The following is a 27,142-nucleotide window of genomic DNA, read 5'->3' as shown; positions in this document are numbered from 1 at the left end:
AAAAAGAAAAAAATAATAAAAAATTTAAAAAAAATCGAAAAAACTCAGATAAACTACTGCTTTTACTTCAAAAAATGGGGTTTTTCAAAAAAAAAAAAAAAAAATAATAATAATAATAAATAAATAAAAATAAAAATTAATAAAAATTTAATTAGAATATAAAAAAGAGAAAAATAAATAAATAAAAATGAAAAAAAAAAATAATAAAAAAATTAAAAAAAAATCGAAATCGAAAAATACACAGATAAACTACTGCTTTAATTTAAAAAAAAAATTGGGATTTTTCAAAAACAAAAAAAAAAAATAATAATAATAAATAAAAAAAATAGAAATAAAATAAACATTAAATTGGAAAATAAAATAATAAAAATAATAAATAAAAAATAGAAATAAAATAAAAATTAAATTAGAAAAAAAAAATAATAAAAAAATTAAAAAAAAAATCGAAAAAAAAGATAAACTACTGCTTTAATTTAAAAAGAAAATTGGGTTTTTCAAAAAAAAATAATAGTAAATAAATAAAAATAAAAAATTAATTTAGAAAATAAAACAATAAAAAAATAAATACATAAAAAATAAATAAATAAAAAAAAATAATAAAAAATATTTAAAAAAATCGAAAGAAACGAAGATAAACTATTGCTTTAATTTAAAAAAATTGGGGTTTTTCAAAAAAAAAAAAAAAAATAATAATAATAATAAATAAATAAAAATAAAAATAAATAAAAATTAAATTTGAAAATAAAATAATAAAAAATAAATAAAAATAAAAAAAAATAATAAGAAAAATTAAAAAAATTTAAAAAAAAACACATATAAACTACAGGGTTTCCAAAAAAAAAAAAAAAATAAATAAATAATAAATAAATTGAAATAAAAATATATAAAAAAAATCAGTTAGAAAATAATATAATAAATAAATAAAAAGAAAAAAAATAATAATAAAAAAATTTAAAAAAATCGAAAAAACACAGATAAACTACTGCTTTTACTTCAAAAAAATGGGGTTTTTCAAAAAATAATAATAATAATAAATAAATAAATATAAAAATTAATAAAAATTTAATTAGAAAATAAAAAAAAGAAAAATAAATAAATAAATAAATAAGAAAAAAAATATAAATAAAAGTAAAAAAAGGAAAAAAAATATAAAAAAATTAATAAAAAATCGAAATCGAAAAAACCCTGATAAACTACGGCTTTAATTTAAAAAAATTGGGTTTTTTCAAAAAAAAAAAAAAATAAATAAATAAATAAAAATAAAATTAGAAAATAAATAAATGAGAAAAAAAAAATAAATACAAATAAAGAAAAGAAAAAATTAAAAAAATCGAAGAAGCACAGATAAACTACTGCTCTAATTTAAAAAAAAATTGGGGTTTTTCAAAAAAAAAAAATAATAACTTAATAAATAAAAATAAATAAGAAAAAAAAATAATAAAAAATAAATAACAATAAAAAAATTAAAAAAAGTCAAAATCGAAAAAAAACACTGATAAACTACGGCTTTAATTTAAAAAAATTGGGTTTTTCTTTCAAAAAAAAAATAGTAAATAAGAAAATATAAATTAGAAAATAAAATAATGAAAAAATAAATAAGAAAAAAAAATAATAATAATAATAAAAAAATAATAAAAAACATTAAAAAAAACGAAAAAATTCTTTAAATTTAAAAAAATTGAGTTTTTTTTTAAATAGTAAATAAATAAATACATAAAAATAAAAAAAATAAAAAATTAAATTAGAAAATAAAATAATAAAAAAAGTAAATAAATAAAAAAAATAATAAATAAATAAAAATAAAAAAATAAATACAAATAAAAAAATTAAAAAAAAATCGATGAAATACAGACAACCCACTGCTTTAATTTAAAAAATGGGGTTTTTCAAAAAAAAAAAAAAAATAATAATAATAATAATAATAAATAAGTAAAAATAAAAAAATAAAAATTAAATAAGTAAATAAAATAATACAAAAAATAAATAAATAAGAAAAATATAAATAAATAAAATAAGGAAAAATATATAAAAAAATTAAAAATAATCGTAATCGAAAAAACACAGATACTACTACTTAATTTAAAAAAAATGGGGTTTTCAAAAAAAAAAAAAAAGAAAAAATAAATAATAAAAAAATAAATAAAAACACAGATAAACTACTGCTTTAATTTTAAAAAAAATTGGGGTTTTTCAAAAAAAAAAAAAAAATAAATAAAAATAAAAAAATTAAATTAGAAAATAAAGTAATAAAAAATTTTGGGGTTTTTCAAAAAAAAAAAAAAAAATAAAAAAAATATTATGCTGAATAAAGTCGTCTCCGACGCGCCAGATATGGATGCTCAATGGAAATGCTTATGAGAACACTGTGCGACAAAATTCTCTCTGTCCATGTATTTTTGTAAACAAAGTACAGTTGGCATTTATTGCCCTATCCAGATGAAATTTTACACAAATCATTTGTTTGGCCCAAGGACGAACCCTATTGAAATTGGAGATGATCGGTAAAAATTTAGATATAGCTCCCATATATATCTTCGTCCGAGTTGCTTTTTATTGTGCACCAAACGTGTAATATCAGCCCGAATGGTATGGAATTTTGCACATACAACCAAATTAGGCCTTAAAATAAGTATGCCAAATTTGATCGAAATCGGTTCAGATATAGCCATAGCTCCCATATATATTGTTCATCCGGTTTGTTATTTTAGTCCAGCGCGGCCGTAATATGCACTCTGTAACAACAAGAGGACACAGCACCATCGCACTCAGCACCCCCCAACCGAGAATGGTTTCAAAATGAGGCCCCTCGCTTCATTTCCAGCGCACAATGGCCAACAAAAAATCTCCGGATACCAATCCGTTGGACTATTGTGTCTGGAATATTTTGAAAAGCAAGGTTGGCACAAATAAAAAATACCAAAGTGTCGATCACCTCAAGCAAACGCTTCGCTGGTAATGGGCCAACATACCACAGAGCAACATTCGGGCACAGCGTGTGACGGTTTCATTGGCCGTTTGAAGGCCATAATTTGTGCCAAAGGTGACCAATTCGAACAAATCTAAACATATTCTAAAATTTGATGAAATTTCCCACATTTTTTGCTTTCATTCGAAAAAAATTAAAAAAAAACTGTAAAAATTATGGCACATTGAAATTCGATCTAGAATTTTTTCTCCTTTCACATTTTCCCCTAAAAATGAAGTATTTGGGGAGATTTTGACTCGGATTGGAAACCGTGTTAAATTAACTGGAAAAAAAGCAAAAATATAATTTTCACTTATGGTACATAGATTTCGAATGTAATTTTCTTGAAAGCTATTATAGCTAGCTAAATGGTTTATTCTGAGGTTTACCATGAAATTTCATGTAGAATATTTTATCCTTTAACACTTTATGCCTTGAATGAAATTTTATGTTACTTTCAGGCATCAACTCGGACAAACACAAGAAAAAATTGATCAAAAAATTAAAAAATATTTTAGTGTTTTTTTTTTTTTTTTTTTTGATATTTGTCAACAAATTTCTTTTGTTCAGAGACTCACATTGAAATTCGATCTAGAATATTTTTTCCTTTAACACTTTCTCCAAAAAATTAAGTGGTAAGGGAGATTTTGACTCGGATTGGAAACCGTGTTAAATTAAGAGTGGAAAAAAGCAAACACATAATTTTCACTTGTGGTACATAAATTTTCTTAAAAACTATTGTTCCCCGATCTATAGTTTATTCTGAGATTTGTAATGAAATTTTGTATAGAATATTTTGCCTTTTAACACTTTGTCCCTTAAACGAATGTTTATGTTACTTTCAGGCGTCAACTCGAACTAGGGCCAAGAAAAAATGATCAAAAAATCAGGGAATAATTTCGTTTTTTTTTTTTTTTTGGAATTCGATGCTGATTTTCGGTGGCGTATATTAGGTATACAAATTTCCTTTGTTCAGAGACTCACATTAAAATTCGATGTAGAATATTTTTTCCTCTTACATTTTTTCCAAAAAATTAAGTGGTAAGTGAGATTTTGACTCGGATTGGAAACCGTGTTAAATTAACAGTAAAAAAAGAAATACATATTTCTCACTTATGGTACATCAATTTCGTATGTAGTTTTCTTAAAAGCTATTATAGCTAGGTAAATGGTTTATTCCGAGACTTATAATAAAATTTTCTACAGAATATTGTGGCGTTTGACACTTTACGCCTAAAATGAAAGTTTATGTTACTTTCAGGCATCAACTCGTACCAAGCCAAGAAAAAATTGATCAAAAAATTAGGGAATATTTTCGTTTTTTTTTTTTGGAATTCGATGCTGATTTTCGGTGGTGTATATTAGGTATACAAATTTCCTTTGTTCAGAGACTCACATTGAAATTCGATCCAGAATATTTTCTCCTTTAATACTTTCTCCAAAAAATTAAGTGGTAAGGCAAATTTTGACTCGGATTGGAAACCGTGTTTAATTAACTGGAAAAAAGAGAATACATATTTCTCACTTATGGTACATACATTTCCAAGGTAATTTTCTTAAAAGCTATTATAGCTAGCGAAATGGTTTATTCTGAGGTTTACCATGAAATTTTACGTAGAAAATTTTATCCTTTAACACTTTATGCCTAAAATGAAATTTTATGTTACTTTCAGGCATCAACTCGTACCAAGCCAAGAAAAAATTGATCAAAAAATTAGGGAATAATTTGATTTTTTTTTTTAATTTGATGCTGATTTTCAGTGGCAGATATTAGGTATACAAATTTCTTTTGTTCAGAGACTCACATTGAAATTCGATCTAGAATATTTTCTCCTTTAATATTTTCTCCAAAAAATTAAGTGGTAAGGGAGATTTTGACTCGGATTGGAAACCGTGTTAAACTAAGAGTGGAAAAAAGCAAACACATAATTTTCACTTGTGGTACATAAATTTCGAATATAAATTTCTTAAAAACTATTGTTCCCCGATCTATGGTTTATTCTGAGATTTATAATGAAATTTTGCATAGAATATTTTATCCTTTGACACTTTATGTCTTAAATAAAATCTTATGTTACTTTCAGGCATCAACTCGTACCAAGCCAAGAAAAAATTGTTCAAAAAATTAGGCAATATTTTCGTTTTTTTTTTTTTTGAATTTTGATGCTGATTTTCACTGGTACATATTAGGTCGACAAATTTCTTGTGTTCAGAGGCTCACATTGAAATTCGATATTGAATATTTTTTTCTTAACACTTTATCCAAAAAATTAAGTGGTAAGGGAGATTTTGACATGGATTTGAAACCGTGTTAAATTAAGAGTAGAAAAAAGCAAACACATAATTTTCACTTCTGGTACATAAATTTCGAATGTAATTTTCTTAAAAACTATTGTTCCCCGATCTATGGTTTATTCTGAGATTTACCATGACATTTTATGTAGAATATTTTATCCTTTGATAGTTTACACCCAAAATGAAAGTAACAAAACTTTCAGGCGTAAACTCGAACAAGGGCCAAGAAAAAATTGATAAAAAAATTAGGGAATAATTTGTTTTTTTTTTTTTTTTTTGAATTTGATGCTGATTTTCAGTGGCAGATATTAGGTATACAAATTTCTTTTGTTCAGAGACTCACATTGAAATTCGATCTAGAATATTTTCTCCTTTAATACTTTCTCCAAAAAATTAAGTGGTAAGGGAGATTTTGACTCGGATTGGAAACCGTGTTATATTAACATTAAAAATAGAAATTCACATTTCTCATCAATTTCGTATGTAGTTTTCTTAAAAGCTATTATAGCTAGGTAAATGGTTTATTCCGAGACTTATAATAAAATTTTCTACAGAATATTGTGGCCTTTGACACTTTACGCCTAAAATGAAATTTTATGTTACTTTCAGGCGTCAACTCGAACCAAGCCAAGAAAAAATTGATAAAAAAAATTAGGGAATATTTTCGTTTTTTTTTTTTTTTTTTTAATTTGATGCGGATTTTCAATGGCACATATTAGGTATATAAATTTCTTTTGAGACTCACATTGAAATTCGATGTAGAATATTTTTTCCTCTTACATTTTTTCCAAAAAATTAAGTGGTAAGGGAGATTTTGACATGAATTTGAAACCGTGTTAAATTAACCTAAAAAACATAAACACATAATTTTCACTTCTGGTACATAAATTTCGAATGTAATTTTCTTAAAAACTATTGTTCCCCGATCTATGGTTTATTCTGAGATTTTTAATGGAATTTTCTATAGAATATTTTATCTTTTGACACTTTATGCCTAAAATGAAAGTAACAAAACTTTCAGGCGTAAACTCGAACAAGGGCCAAGAAAAATGTGAAATGAAAAACAAAAAACATTTTCGAGCTTTTTTCGGGCAACATTGTGGAGCATATTTTTATGATATGTCATGGATATAGAGATTTCATTACATTGGTGACTTATAGTGAAATTTGTTGTAGAATAAGTTTCTCTTTAATAGCATCTCTCTGAAATGATGTTTTTTTGGAGATTTTGTCACAAACTCACACAAGGTAAGGCTTTAACTGCAAATTTTTTTTTTTTTTTTGTAATATTTTGTGAATTCCTGGCGCTTAGGTTAGACTTAGACTTGCGATGTCTTCTGGGACCTATAGTAGAATTTTATGGCAAATAATTTTGTAGAATATTTTGATCTGCTGCGATTCGTCTTTAAGGGAGTTTTTAACCATATTTCAAAAATGAACCAAAAAAGACCCATTTTTGAATAAATGAGGTCTCTGAGGGCTATTAATGATTACTAGAGCCTTCTTAGACAAGCTACTCCTTAGTAGAGGAAGAAAAGAATATTTTTAAAGGACTTTCAAATCTTGAAGATGCATTTATTTTATTACTCTTAAATAGGCATATAAGTATTGCCACAACGTATACGCCAACTAAAAATAATTATTTCAAGATTATACATATTTAAGGAGAAATTTTATTTGTTTTAGTTTTTTCTTTATTAAAAATTAGATCAAATTTTTTTATTTTTCCAAATTTTGTTTAAAATCAATTTCTTTAATTTTTAATTTTTTTTATTTTTTTATTTATTTATTATTATTATTATTTTTTTTTTTTTTTTTTTTTTTGATTATTTTCGCAATACTCAATTTTTTCTTTCCAACCAACCCAACTTCCACTATCTTTGGCCGCTATTGTTAAAATATTGTGCTTTTTTGGCGGGGCAAAATTTCGTTATTGTTGTTGTTGTTGTTTTTTGACGGGTTTCTGTGAATGTCAATTTATATCTTGCGATTGTCGATTAATTACTTCAACGGTAGCATTGATAGTAGAAATATGTATTCTTCCTTTGACGATATTACCGAAATTCTTCGTCTTCTTCATTTCCAGCAGTTATAGTGACATTCCACGAAAAAGAATAGAAAAAAAAAACAAATACAAACACAAACACAAACACACATATACACATGATGTGATGGGTGGTATGTCATCGCCGTAATAGATCAATGCCATGTGATAAATGTAAGTCAATACATTTTTAATTTTCAAAATTATCACAAATATGATAGTTGGAAATGATCAATTAAATTGAAACCTTAACTGACAGAGGGGAACAAGTACAAAAATGTCGTGCAAAAATAAAAAAAAATCACTCAACTATTTAATTTACAAAAAATAAGAAAAAAAAAAGAAATAAATAAAATAAATTGGAAAAATTTCTCAAGTATATTTTCGTGATATACATTCAATTTAGAGATTTTTCTTGGTCGGTGACCCCTAGTGGAATTTGGTGGGGAGTAATTTTTGCCTTTGCACCAAACCTCTAAAATGAGGCACAGTGGGTCATTTGTGGATCATAAATCAAGAAATGTTCAAAAACTGCCGATTATAGAAGTATAACTGATTTTTTAAGGTTATCTGTTATAGATACAGATTTTCGAGGGTCGAAGAACCTCAATGAAATTTCATGAGGAGTATTTTTTTCTTTGACACCAACTGTCTAAAGTTATATACAGTGGCTCAAATCGACCAAAATTCATGGAATATAAAAATAAGGCCAATGGAAAAAAATGACATATATACGAATTATAATCGATTTTTTTAAGGTCATCAGTTATATATACAAATTTTCAGTGGTCAGAGACCCCGAAGGAAATTCAATGGCAAATATTTTTTTCTTTGACACCTGCCACCTAACTTTAAGTAGAGTGGCTCAAATCGGCCTCAATTCATGATATATACAAAAATTCCCATAGAAAAACTAAATAATGCGAATTATAATCGGTTTTTTAAGGTCATGAGTTATATATACAGATTTTCGGTAGTCAGAGACCCCAAAGGAAATTCAATCGTGAATATTTTTTTCTTTGACATCAGTAACTTAACTTTAAGTACAGTGGCTCAAATCGGCCATAATTCATGATATATAGAAAAATTCCCCATAGAAAATTTAAATAATAATTCGCACCGATTTTTTAAGGTCATCAGTTATATATAGAGATTTTTGATGGTCCGTGACCTCAAAGGGAATTGAGTAAGCTTAATTTTTTTCTTTAACATTAACTACCAAAGGCAAAGCACAGTGGGTCATATTGGCCTAAAACCGAAAAAACAAACATAAAACATTTCTTTAAAAAATCCGATTATATCCGATTTTTACAGTTATCTGTTATATATACCGATTTGCAGTTATCGTAGACTCTATCTAGAATTCAAGGAGGAAGATCTTTTTCCTTGGCAGCTAGTAACGAAAGTTAACCACAGTGGGTCAATTTGGCCAAAAAAAACAGAAACAATGCAAAAATTCCCTCAAAAATATATGTTTACCAATTATAACCGATTTTTTAAGGATATCTGTTATATATATAGATTTTCGGTGTTCAGACACTTTAAAGGAAATTTAAGGAGCAATAATTTTTACTTTGAGAAGAAGTACCAAAAGTGAGGGAGAGTGGGCCAATTTGGGCAAAAACCAAGAAAAAAACATTTCCTCAAAAACGTTATGTATACATATTATAACCGATTTTTTAAGCGTATCTGTTATATATACAGATTTTCGGTGGAATGGGACTTCAAACGTAATTTGACGAGGAACTTTTTTTACTTTGACAAAAAGAACGAAAAGTGAGGCACAGTGAGCCAATTTGGCCAAAAACAAAGAAAATACAAAAATTTCCTCCAAAACGCTATGTATACATATTATAACCGATTTTTTAAGGATATCTGTTATATCTACAGATTTTCGGTGTTCAGACACTTTAAAGGAAATTTAAGGAGCAATAATTTTTACTTTGAGGAAAAGTACCAAAAGTGAGGCAAAGTGGGCTAATTTGGCCAAAAACCAAGAAAATACAAAAATTTCCTCTCAAACGTTATGTATACAAATTTAAACCTACTTTTTAAGGATATCTGTTATATATACAGATTTTCGATGGTCAGTGACCTCAAAGGGAATTTGACAAGCAACATTTTTTACTTTGACAAAAGGAACCGAAAGTGAGGCAGAGTCGGTCAAATTAGCCTAAAACCGAAAAAGCATAGAAATTTTCTATAAAAAAAATCCGATGTATGCAAATAATAACCAATTTTTACAGTTATCTGTTATATATAACGGTTTTCGGTAGTCGGGAGCACCCATTGGAATTTAATAAGGAACAACTTTTTCCTTGGCACCAACTACCAAAAATCAGGCTCAGGCTCCCGAAGTGGCCCAAAAGCAAAATAACAAAAAATTTCCCATAAGACGTTGGTTTTAAGGCCAGCGGTTACCAGAGGGGCTATTATAAAGTTATGTATTATTCCTAGAGATATCCCTTGTTTGGAGACCTGTAATGGAATTTAGTGAAGAATATTTTTTCCCTTGACATCAACCTTCAAAACTAAAGCACAGTCCCACCATTTGATCTTGAATTGAAAAGTATCGAAATTCGTCAGAAATTTGGTTACAAGTAAATCGTAGGACATTTTTCTGGGATATATATCACAGTTACAGATTCCTGTTAGGTAGTGATTCATTTCGAAATTTAATGGGGAATATTTTTGTCCTTTACATCAAATAGCTCAATTGTGGCACAGTGGGCCAATTTGGCAATAAATCGAAAATAATGGAAAATGTTACAAAAAAATAAGACCCCGTTTTTAAGGCCCTATTATAAAGATATATATTACACCCACAGTTTTCTCTTCGTCGGAGTGTCTTAGTGAAATTGAATGCAGATTATTTTATTCTTCAGCACCATGTGACTAAGGTAAAATATTGTGGCTCAGTTTGGTGTCGAATTGAAAAATATTAAAAAATACCATGAAAATCACATATTCAAATTGTAGGTGATATTTAATTGATATATATTATATCTACGGATCTATGTTGGTCCGAGACCCACAGTGAAATTTTCTGTAGATTTATTGTTCCTTTAACATCAAGCAACTAAATTGAGGCACAGTGGGTCAATTTGGCAAAAAATCGAAAATAATGCAAAATGTTACCAAAAAATAAGAGCCTATGTTTTAAGCGATATTATATTGCTATGTGGTGTATCTACAAATTTCTCTTGGTCGGAGGGTCCCAGTCAAATTGGATGTAGATTATTTTATCCTTTAACACCAATTACCTAAAGTGAAGCATTGTGGCTCAATTTGATATCGAATTGAAACATTTCAAAAAATTACCCTGAAAAATCATATAATCAAATTGTACCTGCTATTAAAGTGATATATATTAAGTTTACGGATTAATGTTGGTCTGAGACCCATAATGAAATTTTGTGTAGATTAATTGCTCCTCTAATATCAATCCCGAAAAACTAATACTTTTGGTTGAATTTCACTCGAAATCAAAGCATCTCTCTACATTATTGAAAATACGCAATATCCTTGAAAAAAATTACAAATACAAATTGTAAATTATTTTCTAGGTTCCACATAACATCTACAGATCTTCGATAGTCGGGGACCCCTAGTGAAATTTAATGGGGAACATTTTTCCCTTTTACATCAAACACCTAAATTGGGGTACAGTGAGTCAATTTGGCAAAAAATCGAAAAAAATGCAAAATGTTACCAAAAAATAAGACCCTATGTTTTAAGCGATATTATATTGCTATGTGGTATATCTACAAATTTCTCTTGGTCGGAGGGTCCCAGTAAAATTGGATGCAGATTATTTTATCCTTTAACCCCAATGAGCTAAAGTGAAACATTGTGGCTAAATTTGGTCTCGAATTGAAACATATCGAAAAATTACCCTAAAAATTCATATAATCAAATTGTACCTGCTATTAAAGTGATATATATTGAGTCTACGGATTTATGTTGGTCTGGGTCCCATAGTGAAATTTTGTGTAGATTAATTGCCCCTTTAATATCAAGTCCGAAAAACTAACACTTTTTGTCGAATTTCACTCGAAATCAAAACCTCTCTCTACATTATTGAAAATATGCAATATCCTTGAAAAAAAATTACAAATACAAATTGTAAATTATTTTCTAGGTTCCACATAATATCTACAGATCTTCGATAGGCGGGGACCCCTAGTGAAATTTAATGGGGAGCATTTTTGCTCTTTACATCAAGCACCTAAATTGAGGCACAGTGGGTCAATTTGGCAAAAAAATCGAAAATAATACAAAATTTTCCCAAAAATAAGACCCTATGTTTTAAGCGATATTATATTGCTATGTGGTACACCTACAGATTTCTCTTGGTCGGAGGGTCCTAGTCAAATTGGATGTAGATTATTTTATCCTTTAACACCAATTACCTAAAGTGAAGCATTGTGGCTCAATTTGGTATCGAATTGAAACATATAAAAAAATTACCCTGAAAAATCATATAATCAAATTGTACCTGCTATTAAAGTGATATATATTATATCTACGGATTTTTGTTGGTCTGAGACCTATAGTGAAATTTAATGGGGAACATTTTTTCCCTTTACATCCAGCACCTAAATTAAAGCACAATGGGTCAATTCGGCAAAAATCGAAAATAATACAAAAGTTTCCCAAAAATAAGACCCTATGTTTTAAGCGATATTATATTGCTATGTGGTACACCTACAGATTTTTCTTGGTCGGAGGGTCATAGTCAAATTGGATGCTGATTATTTTATCCTTTAACCCCAATGAGCTAAAGTGAAACATTGTGGCTAAATTTGGTCTCGAATTGAAACATATCGAAAAATTACCCTAAAAAATCATATAATCAAATTGTACCTGCTATTAAAGTGATATATATTAAGTTTACCGATTTATGTTGATCTGGGTCCCATAGTGAAATTTTGTGTAGATTAATTGCCCCTTTAATATCAAGTCCGAAAAACTAACACTTTTTGTCGAATTTCACTCGAAATCAAAACCTCTATTGAAAATATAGAAAATCTTTGAAAAAATTACAAATGCATATTGAAACAAATTTTCAAGGTTCCACATAACATCTACAGATCTTCGATAGTCGGGGACCCCTAGTGAAATATAATGGGGAACATTTTTTCTCTTTACCTCAAGCACCTAAATTGAGGCACAGTGGGTCAATTTGGCAAAAAATCGAAAATAATACAAAATTTTCCCAAAAATAAGACCCTATGTTTAAAGCGATATTATATTGTTATGTGTTATACCTACAGATTTCTCTTGGTTGAAGAGTCCTAGTGAAGTTTGATGCAGATTATTTTATCCTTGAACACCAATTACCTAAAGCGAAGCATTGTGGCCCAATTTGGTATCGAATTGAAACATATCAAAAAATTACCCTAAAAATCATATAGTCAAATTGTACCTGTTATTTAAGTGATATATATTATATCTACGGATTTATGTTGGTCCGGGACCTATAGTGAAATTTTATGTTAATTATTTTTTCCTTTCACACCAAGCCCCAAAAACCTATCCTTATACCGGAATTTACCTTAAACTTGAAACCCTTCAAGGGATCACTGCATTTTTTTCTTCTCCTCTCTCTCTCTCTCTCTCTCTCTCTTCATGGCATCTTTTAACTCCTCTCGTTTTTTTTTTGTAAATTTGAACATTGTACCAAGAAGTCCATCGGAAACAGAGAACAAGCTTCTTTGAAGTTCAAACAGTTTTTTTATTCGCTTCCTATCAATAGATAAAATGTCAAGACATTCGATTCGATGACTTCCCTTTTTTTGTTGGTAATTTACCATTCCAAAATACCAAAGAATTGTTTTTTATCACAACCCAGCAGATCTTCAATGTCGATAGGGAAAAAAACATGATTTGAACTTGTCATCTGGAGGAAACAAAAAGAAAATCATCAAATTATCTGAACCAGGGCCAAGGTGATAAGGGCATCTGTGATGGCAAAGATGAGGCCAAGCTTTTTTGCATATTTATAGGGAGAGCGGCACAGGAAAGAAGCATCAGTCTGCAATCATCTATAACACAGACGACAACAGACCCAAACCGAGAGTAAGGAACAATGCTGAAAGGTAATGAGTCGGGGTAGGGAGTTTTGGAACCTAAGATTTCAATATTTCTTTTATTTTTCCAGTTGAATTATTGTGTGTGCTTTCGTTGGCTCTCTTCGGCCTCGGCTATGCCAAGACTGTCTCCAAAGAGACCCCAACCCCCACCGTAGAGGAACTGTGCTCCCTGTTGCCCGGTGCCACCATTCTGCGCCCCAACACCTGCACCAATTGGGTTAGATGTCCAGCCACGCCCGAGTCGGACGAATACGAAGAAGGCTCCTGTGTCAATGGCCTGTACTTCAACAAGGACATGGGCTCCTGCGTCTACAAGGATGAAATGGAATGTCCCTACGAGAACAACACCCCCGTCAAGGTAGAACGTTGCAATGCCAAGAACGAAGGCTCCTTCTTGGCCGATGAAGAGAACTGCAGCGGCTATGTTTATTGCAAGGCTGGTGAAGAGATTAAGGCCAATTGCCCAACCCATATGGTCTTCGATCCCAAAAAAACTGAATGTGTCTATGCCTCCCAATATACCTGTCCCGAACCGAAAAAGGACAAGAAGGCCAAACAAAACCCCATCTGTTTGTCCCTGCCCAACGATGTGTACTTTGCCGACAAGCAGGACTGTACCAAATACAGCCACTGTCTGAACGGTAGTCTCTCGACACAGGCCTGTAACGACGAACAGGCCTGGGATTATTTGAAGGGTCTATGCGTTCCCGTCTCCGAGGTCGTCTGCATGCCCTCGGCCAAGAAACCCGAACCCGAAGTTCGTGTCTGCTCCCACAATGGCACCGTTGTCGTGGGACCCGTTTCCGATGGCGCCACCTGCAGTGGCTATTATTTCTGCAAGAAGACCGCCGATGGCAGCCGCGATCGCAAACCCGAACACTTCTCCTGCACCAATGGCCAGTTCTTTGACACCGACACCCTGTCGTGTCGCGACCGTCTGAATGTCAAATGTACCTACGATCGTTGTGAGGCCACCGAAAACAAATACGTCAATGTGGCCGGCAACTGCAAGGCCTATGCCATGTGCGCCGATGGCAAGACCGCTGAAACGGGTTTCTGTCCCAGTGACTATTTCTTCGATGAACGCTCCCAGGGTTGTACACGTCGGGTAGTTAGCTATGCAGCCTGTTCGGCCTAAGGAAGATGAAGTAAAATTTGTTTGTTTTTCTTTGATTGCCCCAAAAACAATTGTCAAAAGTTGGAATTTTCAATAAAAGAAATTGGCAAGTAATTCCTTAAAAAAAAAAAAATAAGATTTTGTGTTGGGCTATAAAGTTCCATTCCTTGGAAATTTCTAGTGAAGTTTCATGGAGAACAATTTTCTCTCTCTCTCTCTCTCACACCTCACAGCCAAGTAGAGTATGTTATGGAGCAAAGGGGGAAAAATTCAACCAAAAATTGGGATATCTTAGAAATGGCTCAAATTTGATCCAAAACATCTTTATGCCCAAGTTTTATTGAAATTTCTTTGAAATCTCTTGGATTTACAATTTTTTCTTCTTCAGAGACCTATAGTGAAATTTAATGGAGAATATTTCTCCCATTGACTCAATTTATCTAAAATAAATATTTGAGAAAAAAATTGGGACAAATTGAAAATGGGTAAAATTTGGCAAAACAAAAAATATAATTATGTCAAATTTGAATTAAAATTTCTTTGAAATCGGTTTGACCTATAATTTTTATTCCTTTCGAGACCTATAGTGAAATTTGATGGGGAATATTTCTCTAATTGACATCATGCTCCCATCGAGACGTTTTAGATACCAACTGTGTACCTAAAGGCAAAAAACCATAAATTTGGTCGAAAAAAGATGAATATACCCAAAAGAAATCAAAATTTCTTTGAAATCTATCGTATCTGGAAATTTATTTTGTTTCATAACTCATAGTGAAATTTGATGTAGAATATTTCCCCCATTGACACTATTTATCTAAAATAAATATTTCAGGGAGAAATTAGGACATATTGAAAATGGGCCAAATTTGGCGCAAATTTATTTATGTAAAATTTGAATGTAAATTCCTTTGAAATCTGTTGGACCTATAAATTTCTCTTCTTCCGAGATTCATAGTGAAATTTGATGAGAAATATTTCTCTCCTTGGCATCATGTTCCTAACGAGACGTTTTAGGGGCTAATTCAGTACCCAAAAACAAAGAACCACAAATTTGGTCGAAAAAAGATGAAAATACCCAAAAGAAATTGAAATTTCTTTGGAATCTATCGTATCTGGAAATTTATTTTGTTCCATAACTCATGGTGAAATTTGATGTAGAATATTTCCCCCATTGACACCATTCTTCAAAAATAAAAATTTCAAGGAAAAATTGGGACTTGTTGAAAATTGACCAAATTTGACAAACAAAATATTTTTTTTCTCAATTTTGAATTTTAATTTCTTTGAAATCTGTTGGACCTATAAATTTATCTTTCTCCGAGACCTATAGTGAAATTTGATGGGGAACATTTCCCCCATTGACACTATTCATCAAAAATAAATATTTCAGGGAAAAATTGGGACATATTGAAAATGGGTCAAATTTGACAAAAAAAAAAATATTTTTATCTCAATTTTGAATTTAAATTTTATTTGATATCTGTTGGTCCTAAAAATTTCTCTTCTACTGAGACCCATATTGAAATTTGGTAAGAAATATTTCTCTCCTTGACATCATGCTCCCAACGGGACGTTTTAGAGGCCAATTCAGTACCCAAAACCAAAGAACCACAAATTTGGTCGGAAAAAGGATGAAAATACTCTTTTGGGTATTTTGGATTTTGTTTGGAATCTATTGTATCTGGAAATTTATTTTGTTTCATAACTCATATTGAAATCTGATGTAGAATATTTCCTCCTTTGACACTATTCATGTAAAATAAATATTTAAGGACAAAATTGGGAAATATTGAAAAAGGGCCAAATTTGGCCCAAATATATTTATGTCAAATTTTGAATTTAAATTTCTTTGAAATCTATTGGACCTATAAATTTCTCTTTCTCCGAGACCTATAGTAAAATTTGATGGGAAATATTTCTCTCCTTGACATCATGCTCCCAACGAGACGTTTTAGGGGCCAATTGCGTGCCTAAGGTAAAGAACCACAAATTTGGTCGAAAAAAGATGAAAATACCCAAAAGAAATCGAAATTTCTTTGGAATCTATCGTATCTGGAAATTTATTTTGTTCCATAACTCATAGTGGAATTTAATGTAGAATATTTCCCACATTGATACTATTCATCTTAAATAAATATTTCCGGAAAAAAATTGGGACATATTGAAAATGGGTCAAATTTGGCCAAATAGATTTATTTATGTCAAATTTGAATTAAAATTTCTTTGAAATCTATTGGACCTATAAATTTCTCTTTCTTTGAGACCTATAGTGAAATTTGCTGGGGAATATTTCTCTCTTTGACTTCATGCTCCCATCGATACGTCTTAGGGGCCAACTAAGTACCTAAAAGCAAAAAACCAGAAATTTGGTCAAAAAAAGATGAAAATACCCAAAAGAAATCGAAATTTCTTTGCCATCTATTATATCTGAAAATTTATTTTGTTCCATAACTCATAGTGGAATTTGATGTAGAATATTTCCTCCCTTGACACTATTCTTCAAAAATAAAATTTTCAAGGAAAAATTGGGACATATTGAAATTGGGCAAAATTTGGCCCATTTATGTCAATTTTGAATTTAAATTTCTTTGAAATCTATTGGACCTAGAAATTTCTCTTTCTCCGAGACCTATAGTAAAATTTGATGGGAAATATTTCTCTCCTTGACATCATGCTCCCAACGAGACGTTTTAGGGGCCAATTCAGTACCCAAAAACAAAGAACCACAAATTTGGTCGAAAAAAGATGAAAATACCTTAAAGAAATTGGAATTTCTTTGGAATCTATCGTATCTGGAAATTTATTTTGTTCCATAACTCATAGTGAAATTTGATGTAGAATATTTCTTCCATTGACACTATTCATCGAAAATAAATATTTCAGGGAAAATTTTGGGACATATAGAAAATGGGTCAAATTTGACAAAAAAAATATATATTTTTATCTCAATTTTGAATTTAAATTTCTCTAAAATTTTTTGGACCTATAAATTTCTCTTTCTCCGAGACCTGTACTGAAATTTGATAGGAAATATTTCTCTCCTTAACATCATGCTCCTATCGATACGTTTTAGGGGCCAATTGCGTACCTAAGTTAAATAACCCTAAATTTGGTCGAAAAAAGATGAAAATACCCCAAAGAAATTGAAATTTCTTTGAAATCTATCGTATCTGGAAATTTATTTTGTTACATAACTCATAACAAAATTCGATGTAGAATATTTCCTCCTTTGGCACCATACTTCGAACATGAAGCATTGTTGGAATATTCGGCCATTGAAACCAAACTGACCATATTTTATGATTTTCAATATCATGCATTTAATAAAATAATAAATAAAAACAACAACAACAAACAATTGTTTATAATTTTGTTTATTTTTTTTTTCTTCTCTAGAATTCTGATAACATTTGGACATTCAATCCAAAGTTTCGATATTCGTTTTTTATCCACATAAAATCTGATAAGATTATTTTGTTATGGAAATGACTTTTTGACAAAAAAAATTCAAAAAATTTTTCAAAACAAAAATTCAGCTGGAATTTCGTATTTTCAAATTATTCAGCATATCCTCGTTCGTAATGGTCTCCATGGGTCTTGGGGTAGTTCCCAACCCATCTCTACAAGATTCATATTGAATTTCCTTGTCAACACAAAACTGTTCCCATTCATCAAAATACCATCCCTCCGGACACTGGGACCGGCCGATTTCTTTACCCCTTTGACAAACGGCAAAACCCCGACACCCATCCCCATCAATGTTCACCATTTGCATGTACTCATAGCCCATGCCCACACAACGATCATGGTCACATTTCGTATGTGACCTTGGTACACATTCGCCCTTGTCAAAGAATCTCCCCTTGGGGCAGCTGCCGGGGAACATTCGAAATTCTCCATCCAAATTCTGTTGGCAAAAGAAATAACCATCACAACTGATGCCGTCCGAAATGAATTCATTATTTTCCCGACATACCACATGTTCGGGTATCTCGGGCATTGGCTCGTCACAGTCCACCTTCAGCGGATCATCACAGCCGCCGCGAGGGGCATCGAAAAACAAAATACCCGGACAGCTGCCATTTATCAGCTCCGAACGCCAACAGGTCTGGTAATGCCGACACGAATCCGGCACCTTAACGAAAACTCCCTCTGCAAAGAGATTGCAATAATCCTCCGGATACATGGTTATGTGACAGGGGAAATCACGTACACAAAAGCCTGTTTCCGGATTAAAGGACATGCCAGCACTACACTGGCCCTGGATACCCACGCCATTGGAACAGTAATAATAGGACTCGCAGTTGTAGGGATCGGCAACGAAGACCCCATTCTTCCCAATGCATGGTTGGCTGGAGAGGCATGTTGTCGTTAGCGGATCCACACATTGTCCCAGCTGAATATCGAAATATAAATCTTCACACGATCTGGTAACAATGTCATTCTCAAGGCATTCCACATAAATGTTGCAATAGCGTGGATCTTTAATCTTGGTACCATGGGCCACCAGGGGACATAGGGTGTCGGGGTCAAAGGTTGTTTCCGGTTGGCCATAGCTGGGACCGACTGTTGAGAGCATTAAATACAGCAGAGCAATGAAAGGAATTGATTTCAATGCCATATTGCCTGAAATGAGAGAAGGATGAGAAATCAAAAAAAAAGAAATATTAATCGGAAATTAATTTGACAGCCATATTTTGGGGGTAAATATGATGTATAGGACCATGTCGTGTTTTGGGACTTATGGTGAAATTTGGTGGAAAATACAACTTCCATTGGTGGCATCCAGCTAACATGTACCCCTGGGGGTACAAAAGAAGTGCAAATTTGAACAAAAAAAAAACAACATTTTGGGGTATGTTTGAGGAGGATTTTCTTAGAAATCAACAACAGCTAGAAATTTTATTTGCTTGGTGACCCATAGTAGAATTGCATGAATAATATTTTTTCCATTGAGGCCAACTACATCGAATAACATTTTAGGGGAAATTTTCGGTCCCGATTCAAAAAAATACCAAATTCGACCAAAAAGAATATATGCCCCAATGTTAACGGGATTTCTTTGGAATCTATTATATATAGAAAAATCTGTTCATAGGAGACTTATAGTGAAATTTTATAAGGAATTAATCTTCCTTTGGTCATATGTACCTAAGGTGAAGCATTGGAGGTTATATTGGACCCCAATTCAAAAATCTTGCAAAATTCGACCAAATATATGAATTCCTAAATGTTAACGGAATTTCTTGGAATCTATTATATGTTCAAAAATCTGTCCGAAGGGGACTCATAGTGAAATTTGATAAGGAATATATCTTTCTTTAGTTACATGTGCCTAAGGTGAAGCATTAGTGGTTTTACTGGGCTCCACTTCAAAAATCTTGCAAAATTCGACCAAAAATATGAATTCCTAAATGTTAACGGGATTTCTTTGGAATCTGTTATGTATACAAAAATCTGTCCGTAAGGGACTCATAGTGAAATTTGATAAGGAATGTTTCCTTCTTTGGTTTCATGTACCTAAGGCGAAGCATTGGTGGTTATATTGGGCCCCAATTCAAAAATCTTGCAAAATTCGACCAAAAATATAAATTTCTAAATGTTAACGGGATTTCTTTGGAATCTATTATATGTACAAAAATCTGTTCGCAGGTGACTTATAGTAAAATTTTATAAGGAATATATTCTTCTTTGGTTATATGTGCCTAAGATGAACCGTTGGTGGTTGTTTTGGCTCAGATTCGAATAAAGTGCAGAATTGGGCCAACATATTTGTATGACATTTTTTGACATTTATTTTTGTGACATTTCTTTAAAATCTATTATATCTAGAGAATTGTGTTATCTGGTGACCCCTAACAGAATTCTCTAAAGAATATTTTTCTCTTTGGTGCCATCCACCTAAAATGTAACCCTAGGGGACATTTCGGATCCAAATCAAAAATATTGTAAAATCGACCAAAAAGTACATAAGTCCAAATTTTAAGGGGATTTCTTTGGAATCTATTATATGTACAAAAATCTGTACGTAGGAGACTCATAGTGAAATTTGAAAAGAAATATATCCTTCCTTGGATCCATGTACCTAAGGTCAACCATTAGGGGTAATTTTGGCTCAAAAACGAAAAAAGCTGGAAAATTGTAACAAATATAGTTTTTTTCCATTTTTATATTGGGATTTCTTTGAAACCTATTACAGCTAGAAATTTTGCGTGTTTGGTGATCTCGGGTAGAATTTTGCAAAGAACATATTCTTCATTGGAACTATTCACCTAAAGTTTCATACTGGCTGAAATTTTGGGCCTTGATTCATAACATGCCAAATTCGACCAAAAAAATGTATATTCAAATTTAAATGGATTATATCACTAATCTATTATATATACAAATATCTGTTCGTCGGAAACTTATAGTGAAATTTAAAAAGGAATAAATCTTCCTTTGGTTCCATGTACCTCAAGTGAAGCCTTGGGGTCTTTTCGGCACAACATTTGAAAAAAGTGCAAAATTTGACTAAAAACACAACGTGCCCTCTTTTCCAATGAAATTATCGGGTAATGTGTTACAAATAGAATTGATTTTTGTTTGGCGACCCATAGTCGATTTTCATGGAGATTATTTTTGTAATTGGTATTATTTACCTAAAATGTCATATTAGGGGATATTTTGGGGCTGGATTCAAAATTTTTGAAAAATTGAACCAAAAAATTATTTTGGCCCAATTTTTTGGGGGGAGATTTTCTTGGAATCCGTTGGAGCTATGAATTTCGCTTTGTCGGCGACCCATGAGAAAATTTTATGTCAAATATTTTTTCCCTTGACACTTTGCCTCTAAATTGACGATTAGTGGGACATTTGGTCCCTGAGTCCGAAATAAGACAAAAATGGCAGAAAAAAGTAATTAAACCAAAATCCCATTGATATTTTCTTGCGATCCGTTATATCTATAAATTTCCATTAATCTGGCACCTATGGTCAAATTTTGTGTAGAATATTTCCTTCTTTGACATCATCCAGCTAATTGGGCAATTTATTAACAATTTGGGTTCAAACTCAAAAAAAAGTTTAAAAATGGACCAAAAATGCTACATCCCCAATATTTCCATGATTTTCTAGAAATCTGTTATAGTTACATATTGATGTTTGTCAATGATCTGCAATGAAATTTTATGGGCAATAATTTTTCCTCTGACACTTTCCACCTTAAGTGGCAAATTGAGGGAAATTCGGGACCTAAGCTCAAAAAGAGAACAAAATTGGTCCCAAAAAAATAAATAAAATTTTTTTATTTTTTATTTCTAAATTTTTCTTAAATTCTGTCACAGCAAAAAACTACTTTGAGTGAGTAATATTTGGTAAAATTTTGTGTAGAACACGTTTTGCTTTAACACCATTCATCTAAAGTGGACAATTGCTGCTGAAAAATAATTTCTAGCAAAAAGCTGTACACATTTCTTGCCGATAATCACACAGACATTATGCCCGCCCTTGATTAGGGCAACATGTTTTTGTAACACATTTTTGTAATCTATTTTATCTTGGCTCTTTTTTGGTTTCAAAACTTACAAATTTTACAAACTTTTGAAAATTTATATTTTTTTAATTTTTTTTCAAAAATTATTTATTTTCTTCTCGACTTTACTTTTTCGAATGTCAAAATGCTATCCATCTGTTCTGTGGCTAGAGATTTGAACGACTAACAAAGAAAAAGTCTTTGAACCCCAATCGATGGCATAAAATTATAACAGTTTCCAATAGAGGAGGATCCATAAAAATTTAATTGCCTGATTCGAATGGAAGATAGCGTAGAATAGTCCCCCCCCTGGCAGATGCCTTACAACTTTAGGAGAATTATAGCAACACTATTTTTGCTCAGGTTTATTAATATCACCAAAAATCGTATGTAACTCAATACTTTCATAACACAAAGATATAATTTTTGGCAGTTAATCATCAGCATTTCCTCTAAACGCCTCCCATTCGCCATATCGTGTTTTAAGGGAATTTTTATCATTGCCTTGGCAATATTTGATTATCTACAGAAACCGCCTGCAATTGATAAACTTTTTAACGTAATCGATTTTGTCGATATACCAAAAGATAACATGGTCCTAAATGAGCAGAGACCGAATGGAAAATGCCCTCCGTAACATGAATACCAAAAAAAATGTACTATTTCCTAGTTTTATACCTTTTATACAGGTTTGTGACACTTGATGGATCATATTTACCTGCCACATATTTCACTTATTAAACATGTATAACATTTAGATAGAAATTTCCAAGTTTTCTACAAATTATACAGGTTTACGACATTTCTTACAGAAGGCATTTTTTAATTTTTGCATGCCTAAAACATTTCACTTAACAATCCATAATGGTTTTTGGTAATTTTCAGCTGTTTCCTAGTTTTTTTACAAGTTTACGACATGTGTTTCTCGAGTTTTATACATTATATACAAATTCAAAATACTTGGTTCACAACATAAATTGCATGTACTTTTTACTTTGTACAAACATAATTCATTGAATTTCCCCAGTTTTCTATATATTATACGGGTTTGTGACATTTTTGACAAACACCAATTTGATGATTTTATAAGTAAAAACTACGAAATAATGCATTCCATTAAAATTTTCCATGTTTTATGAGTTTTATACAGGTTTACGACATATTATACAAGTTTATGACATTTTTGACAACAACCACATTGGTAATTTTTAATGTAAAACTTATGCAGTTATGCATTTCTTTACGAATTCCATTGTTTAGAGGGTTTTATACAGGTTTACGACATAATATACAAGTTTATGACATTTTTGACAAACACGAATTTTGTGTTATTAAATGTAAAATTGGTATATTTACACACACTCCAATATGAGTTTCTTTGTTTTAGGAATTTTATACAGGTTTACAACATATTATACAACCTTTTGACAAACACCATTTTGATGATTTTCAATGTACAATTAATGCAGTTATGTATTTCTTTACGAATTCCATTGTTTAGTGGGATTTATACAGGTTTACGACATATTATACAACTTTTTAACATTTTTGACAAACACGAATTTTGTTTTATCAAATGTAAAATTGGTATATTTACCCATTCTAATACGAATTTAATTGTTTTAGGAGTTTTATACAGGTTTACAACATATTATATAACTTTTTGACATTTTTGACAAACACAATTTTGATGATTTTAATGCATAATTAATGCAGTTACGTATTTCTTTACGAATTCCATTACTTAGTGGGTTTTATACAGGCTTACAACATATTATACAAGTTTGCGACATTTTTGACAAACAACAATTTGCTGATTTTATAAGTGAAATTTATGCAGTTATGCATTTCTTTAAGAATCTCTTTGTTTTAAGAGTTTTATACAAGTTTACAACATATTATACAAGTTTACGACATTTTTGACAAACACGAATTTTGTGTTATTAAATGTAAAATTGGTATATTTACCCATTCCAATATGAATTTCTTCGTTTTGGGAGTTTTATACAGGTTTACGACATATTGTACGACTTTTTGACATTTTTGACAAATACAATTTTGATGATTTTCAATGCATAATTAAAGCAGTTATGCATTTCCATACGCATTCCATTGTTTTGTGGGTTTTATACAGGTTTACGACATATTATACAAGTTTATGACATTTTTGACAAATATCATTTAGATGATTTTCAATGTAAAATTCATGCAGTTATGAATTTCCTTACGAATTCTGTGGTTTAGTGGGTTTTATACAGGTTTACGACATATTATACAAGTTTATGACATTTTTGACAAACACCAATTTGATGATTTTAAAAGTAAAATTCATGCAGTTATGCATTTCTTTACGAATTCCATTGTTTAGTGGATTTTATACAGGTTTACGATATATTATACAAGTTTATGACATTTTTGACAAACACGAATTTTGTGTTATTAAATGTAAAATTGGTATATTTACCCATTCCAATATGAATTTCTTCGTTTTGGGAGTTTTATACAGGTTTACAACATATTATACAACTTTTTGACATTTTTGACAAACACAATTTTGATGATTTTCAATGCATAATTAATGAAGTTATGCATTTCTTTACGAATTCCATTGCTTAGTGGATTTTATACAGGTTTACGACATATTATACAAGTTTATGACATTTTTGACAAACACGATTTTTGTGTTATCGAATGTAAAATTGGTATATTTACCCATTCCAATATGAATTTCTTGGTTTTAGGAGTTTTATACAGGTTTACGACAGGTTTACGACATTTTTTAATAGACACATTGTCTTTATTTGATTTATTGATTTTCTTCAGTATTTTACATTGTTTTTTTACATGCCATGTATTCTACTTTGTACGACTCGCACTTTTGTGTGGCCTCATCAAAATAAAGTCCTGAGGGACAAACATTCCTTGCAATCTCCTTGCCATCCTGGCAGATGGCATATCCCCTGCAGTCGTCATTGAAAATGTTGGCCATTTGAATGCCCTCATAGCCCAGGGTGACACAACGATCATAGGGACAGGCAATATTGGTACGCAGAACGCATTGTCCACCCTCCGTAGGATCAAAGAAACGATTCTGTTCACATCTGGAATGATACGTTTGGACTTGGTCCTTACAATACATATAACCGTCACAGGTATAGCCGTCGGACATGAAAACCCCATATTGGGTACATTTAACTACAGGTGGCAAACATTGTCCGCCGAAGATGTTCCATTCCCATGGGTAGGGACAGAGACGCTGTTCCAATTTTTTGTCCACACATACCTGATAGGCCCGGTCATCGGTGATGTTGTCTTCCTTGAAGCCAATTCCCTCGGGAATTATATTGCACGTGTCCTCCGGGTGAACTTCGATTTGGCAGCGATAATTGGTGGTGCACAAACCCGTATCGGGATTGAAATTTTGGCCAGTCGGACATTGGACCCGGCTGGCAATGCCATTATAGCAATACAGGTAACTGCTGCAGGAAAATGGGTCGGCCACATTTACCATATGTTTGTGGCGACAGGGTTTGATTGTCAGACATTTGGCCGTATTCGGATCGGTACAGGTCAAAGATTCCAAATCGAAATGTAGACCCTCCGGACAGGTGTGGGGCTTATTCCTATCATCCATACACTCCACATAGGTGTCACAGTAACGAGGATCCTTGATCAGAGTACCATAGGCCACAAAGGGACAATAGTGTTCTGGACGGAATGAGGACTCCAAATCCGTTGGATCCTGTATGGGACCCGTGGGGATGCAATAACCCCGGCCAGTGTCAAAGACAAATGTTTCCGGACAGGTGTTATTATACAGTATTGAATCCCAACATGTCTGATACTCCCTGGATTGCTGAGGAACTTGGATATTCACACCATCCGGCACAATGTTACACACATCTTCCGGATACAGGACGATGGGACAGGGAAAGTCTCGGACACAATAGCCTGTGTCCGGATTGAAAAACATACCCGAACTACATGTACCCCGAATGCCCACACCCTGCGAACAATAATAATAGGTTTCACACGAATAAGGATCGGCAACAAAGACACCATCCTTATACAAACATGGTTGGCTGGAGAGACAACGCACCATGGCAGGGTCTTGACATTTTCCAGTTTTGGCATCAAAATAAAGGTCATCACAGCTACCCCAGAGGATGATATCATTCTGACATTCAATAAAGAAATTGCAAAAATTTGGATCCTTGATACGGGTACCATGTGGAAGCAGGGGACATATGGTGGAGGCATCAAAATATTCCCTAGGACCATTGGGAATTTCTGGATCGGAATTTTCAGGTTGTTTGGTGGGTTCATGGAATTCAGGACCGACTTCGGTGGGGACTGTGGATTGGTAATCTTCGTTAAATTGGTAGTTTTGGATTGCCGGCCCCAAGATCTCAGCTAAGAATAGAGGGGTGTTCGATTCCTTGTTCATCGGATCGATCTCGACATTTACGCTATTTTCAGGATTTCCAAGCATCTGATATTTCCTGGTGCTCTCTGAGAATTTTTCATATGCCAAGGTTTTAGGAGTCTCCGGCTCCTTGATTGTCTGGGGTATCTTCTCGATTTTGGGAGGTTTTAAAATTTCCCTTGTCGAAGTCTTCTTCTCTGGGTTCCGCATTGTCTCTGGATCCTCGGAGAGTTTTTCATTTGCCAGGGTTTTAGGTTCTACCAATGCTGTCGCATTCTTGTTCACCTCAATTCCCCGCCCATCATTACATCCCAGGTAGCTATTTCCATATCCAGGATCTTGAAAAGGAACGTCGTTTCTCAGCTGGGAACACAAAAATCGGGTATCAAAATCCCCAATCGCCTGGGCCAAGTAGCCATGGACGCCCCACAAAATTAGGTATATTAACAAGACGAGATTTTTTCTTCCAAAGCAATGGGATCCTGGTCATAAAGAAGTTATATTAATTTCCCCCTTTCTTTCTTAAAACCTTCCTACCCATTCTGGTGAGCTGCTCTAAAGTTTCAGTATCCTCTGGGAAAATCTTCCGCAAAAAAATCACAACAAACTGTTTCAGATAGCAATCAAGCCAATACTACCGGCTGGCCGTGAAAGTTTGCTCCCAGCCCGGCATAAGAAATTTAG

General features: G+C 31.9%; 3 protein-coding genes across 3 annotated transcripts; 1 reads left to right on the top strand and 2 right to left on the bottom strand.

Annotated features, from left to right (window-relative positions):
* Positions 1-13,249: 13,249 nt before the first annotated feature.
* On the top strand, positions 13,250-14,652 carry LOC101888522 (peritrophin-44). The gene is made up of 2 exons (XM_005181129.4): positions 13,250-13,405; positions 13,468-14,652. Exons 1-2 carry the CDS (start codon positions 13,396-13,398, stop codon positions 14,535-14,537), a joined length of 1,080 nt encoding a protein of 359 aa, XP_005181186.1. The 5' UTR covers positions 13,250-13,395; the 3' UTR covers positions 14,538-14,652.
* A 3,223-nt stretch (positions 14,653-17,875) lies between these two features.
* Positions 17,876-22,232, bottom strand: LOC101890591 (peritrophin-44). The gene is made up of 2 exons (XM_011293227.3): positions 22,086-22,232; positions 17,876-19,145 (listed from the first exon to the last, which is right to left on the bottom strand). Exon 2 carries the CDS (start codon positions 19,138-19,140, stop codon positions 18,052-18,054), a length of 1,089 nt encoding a protein of 362 aa, XP_011291529.1. The 5' UTR covers positions 19,141-19,145; positions 22,086-22,232; the 3' UTR covers positions 17,876-18,051.
* Positions 22,233-24,823: 2,591 nt separating this feature from the next.
* On the bottom strand, positions 24,824-27,142 carry LOC101890421 (uncharacterized). Its single transcript, XM_005181141.4, has 2 exons — positions 26,996-27,142; positions 24,824-26,940 (listed from the first exon to the last, which is right to left on the bottom strand). The coding sequence occupies exons 1-2, from the start codon at positions 26,997-26,999 to the stop codon at positions 24,860-24,862; spliced, it is 2,085 nt and encodes a 694-aa protein (XP_005181198.1). The 5' UTR covers positions 27,000-27,142; the 3' UTR covers positions 24,824-24,859.

The sequence above is a fragment of the Musca domestica genome, unplaced genomic scaffold (assembly GCF_030504385.1).
Source record: "Musca domestica strain aabys unplaced genomic scaffold, Musca_domestica.polishedcontigs.V.1.1 107, whole genome shotgun sequence".
Lineage (NCBI taxonomy): Eukaryota > Metazoa > Arthropoda > Insecta > Diptera > Muscidae > Musca > Musca domestica.
This window is presented reverse-complemented; position numbering and strand designations above follow the sequence as displayed.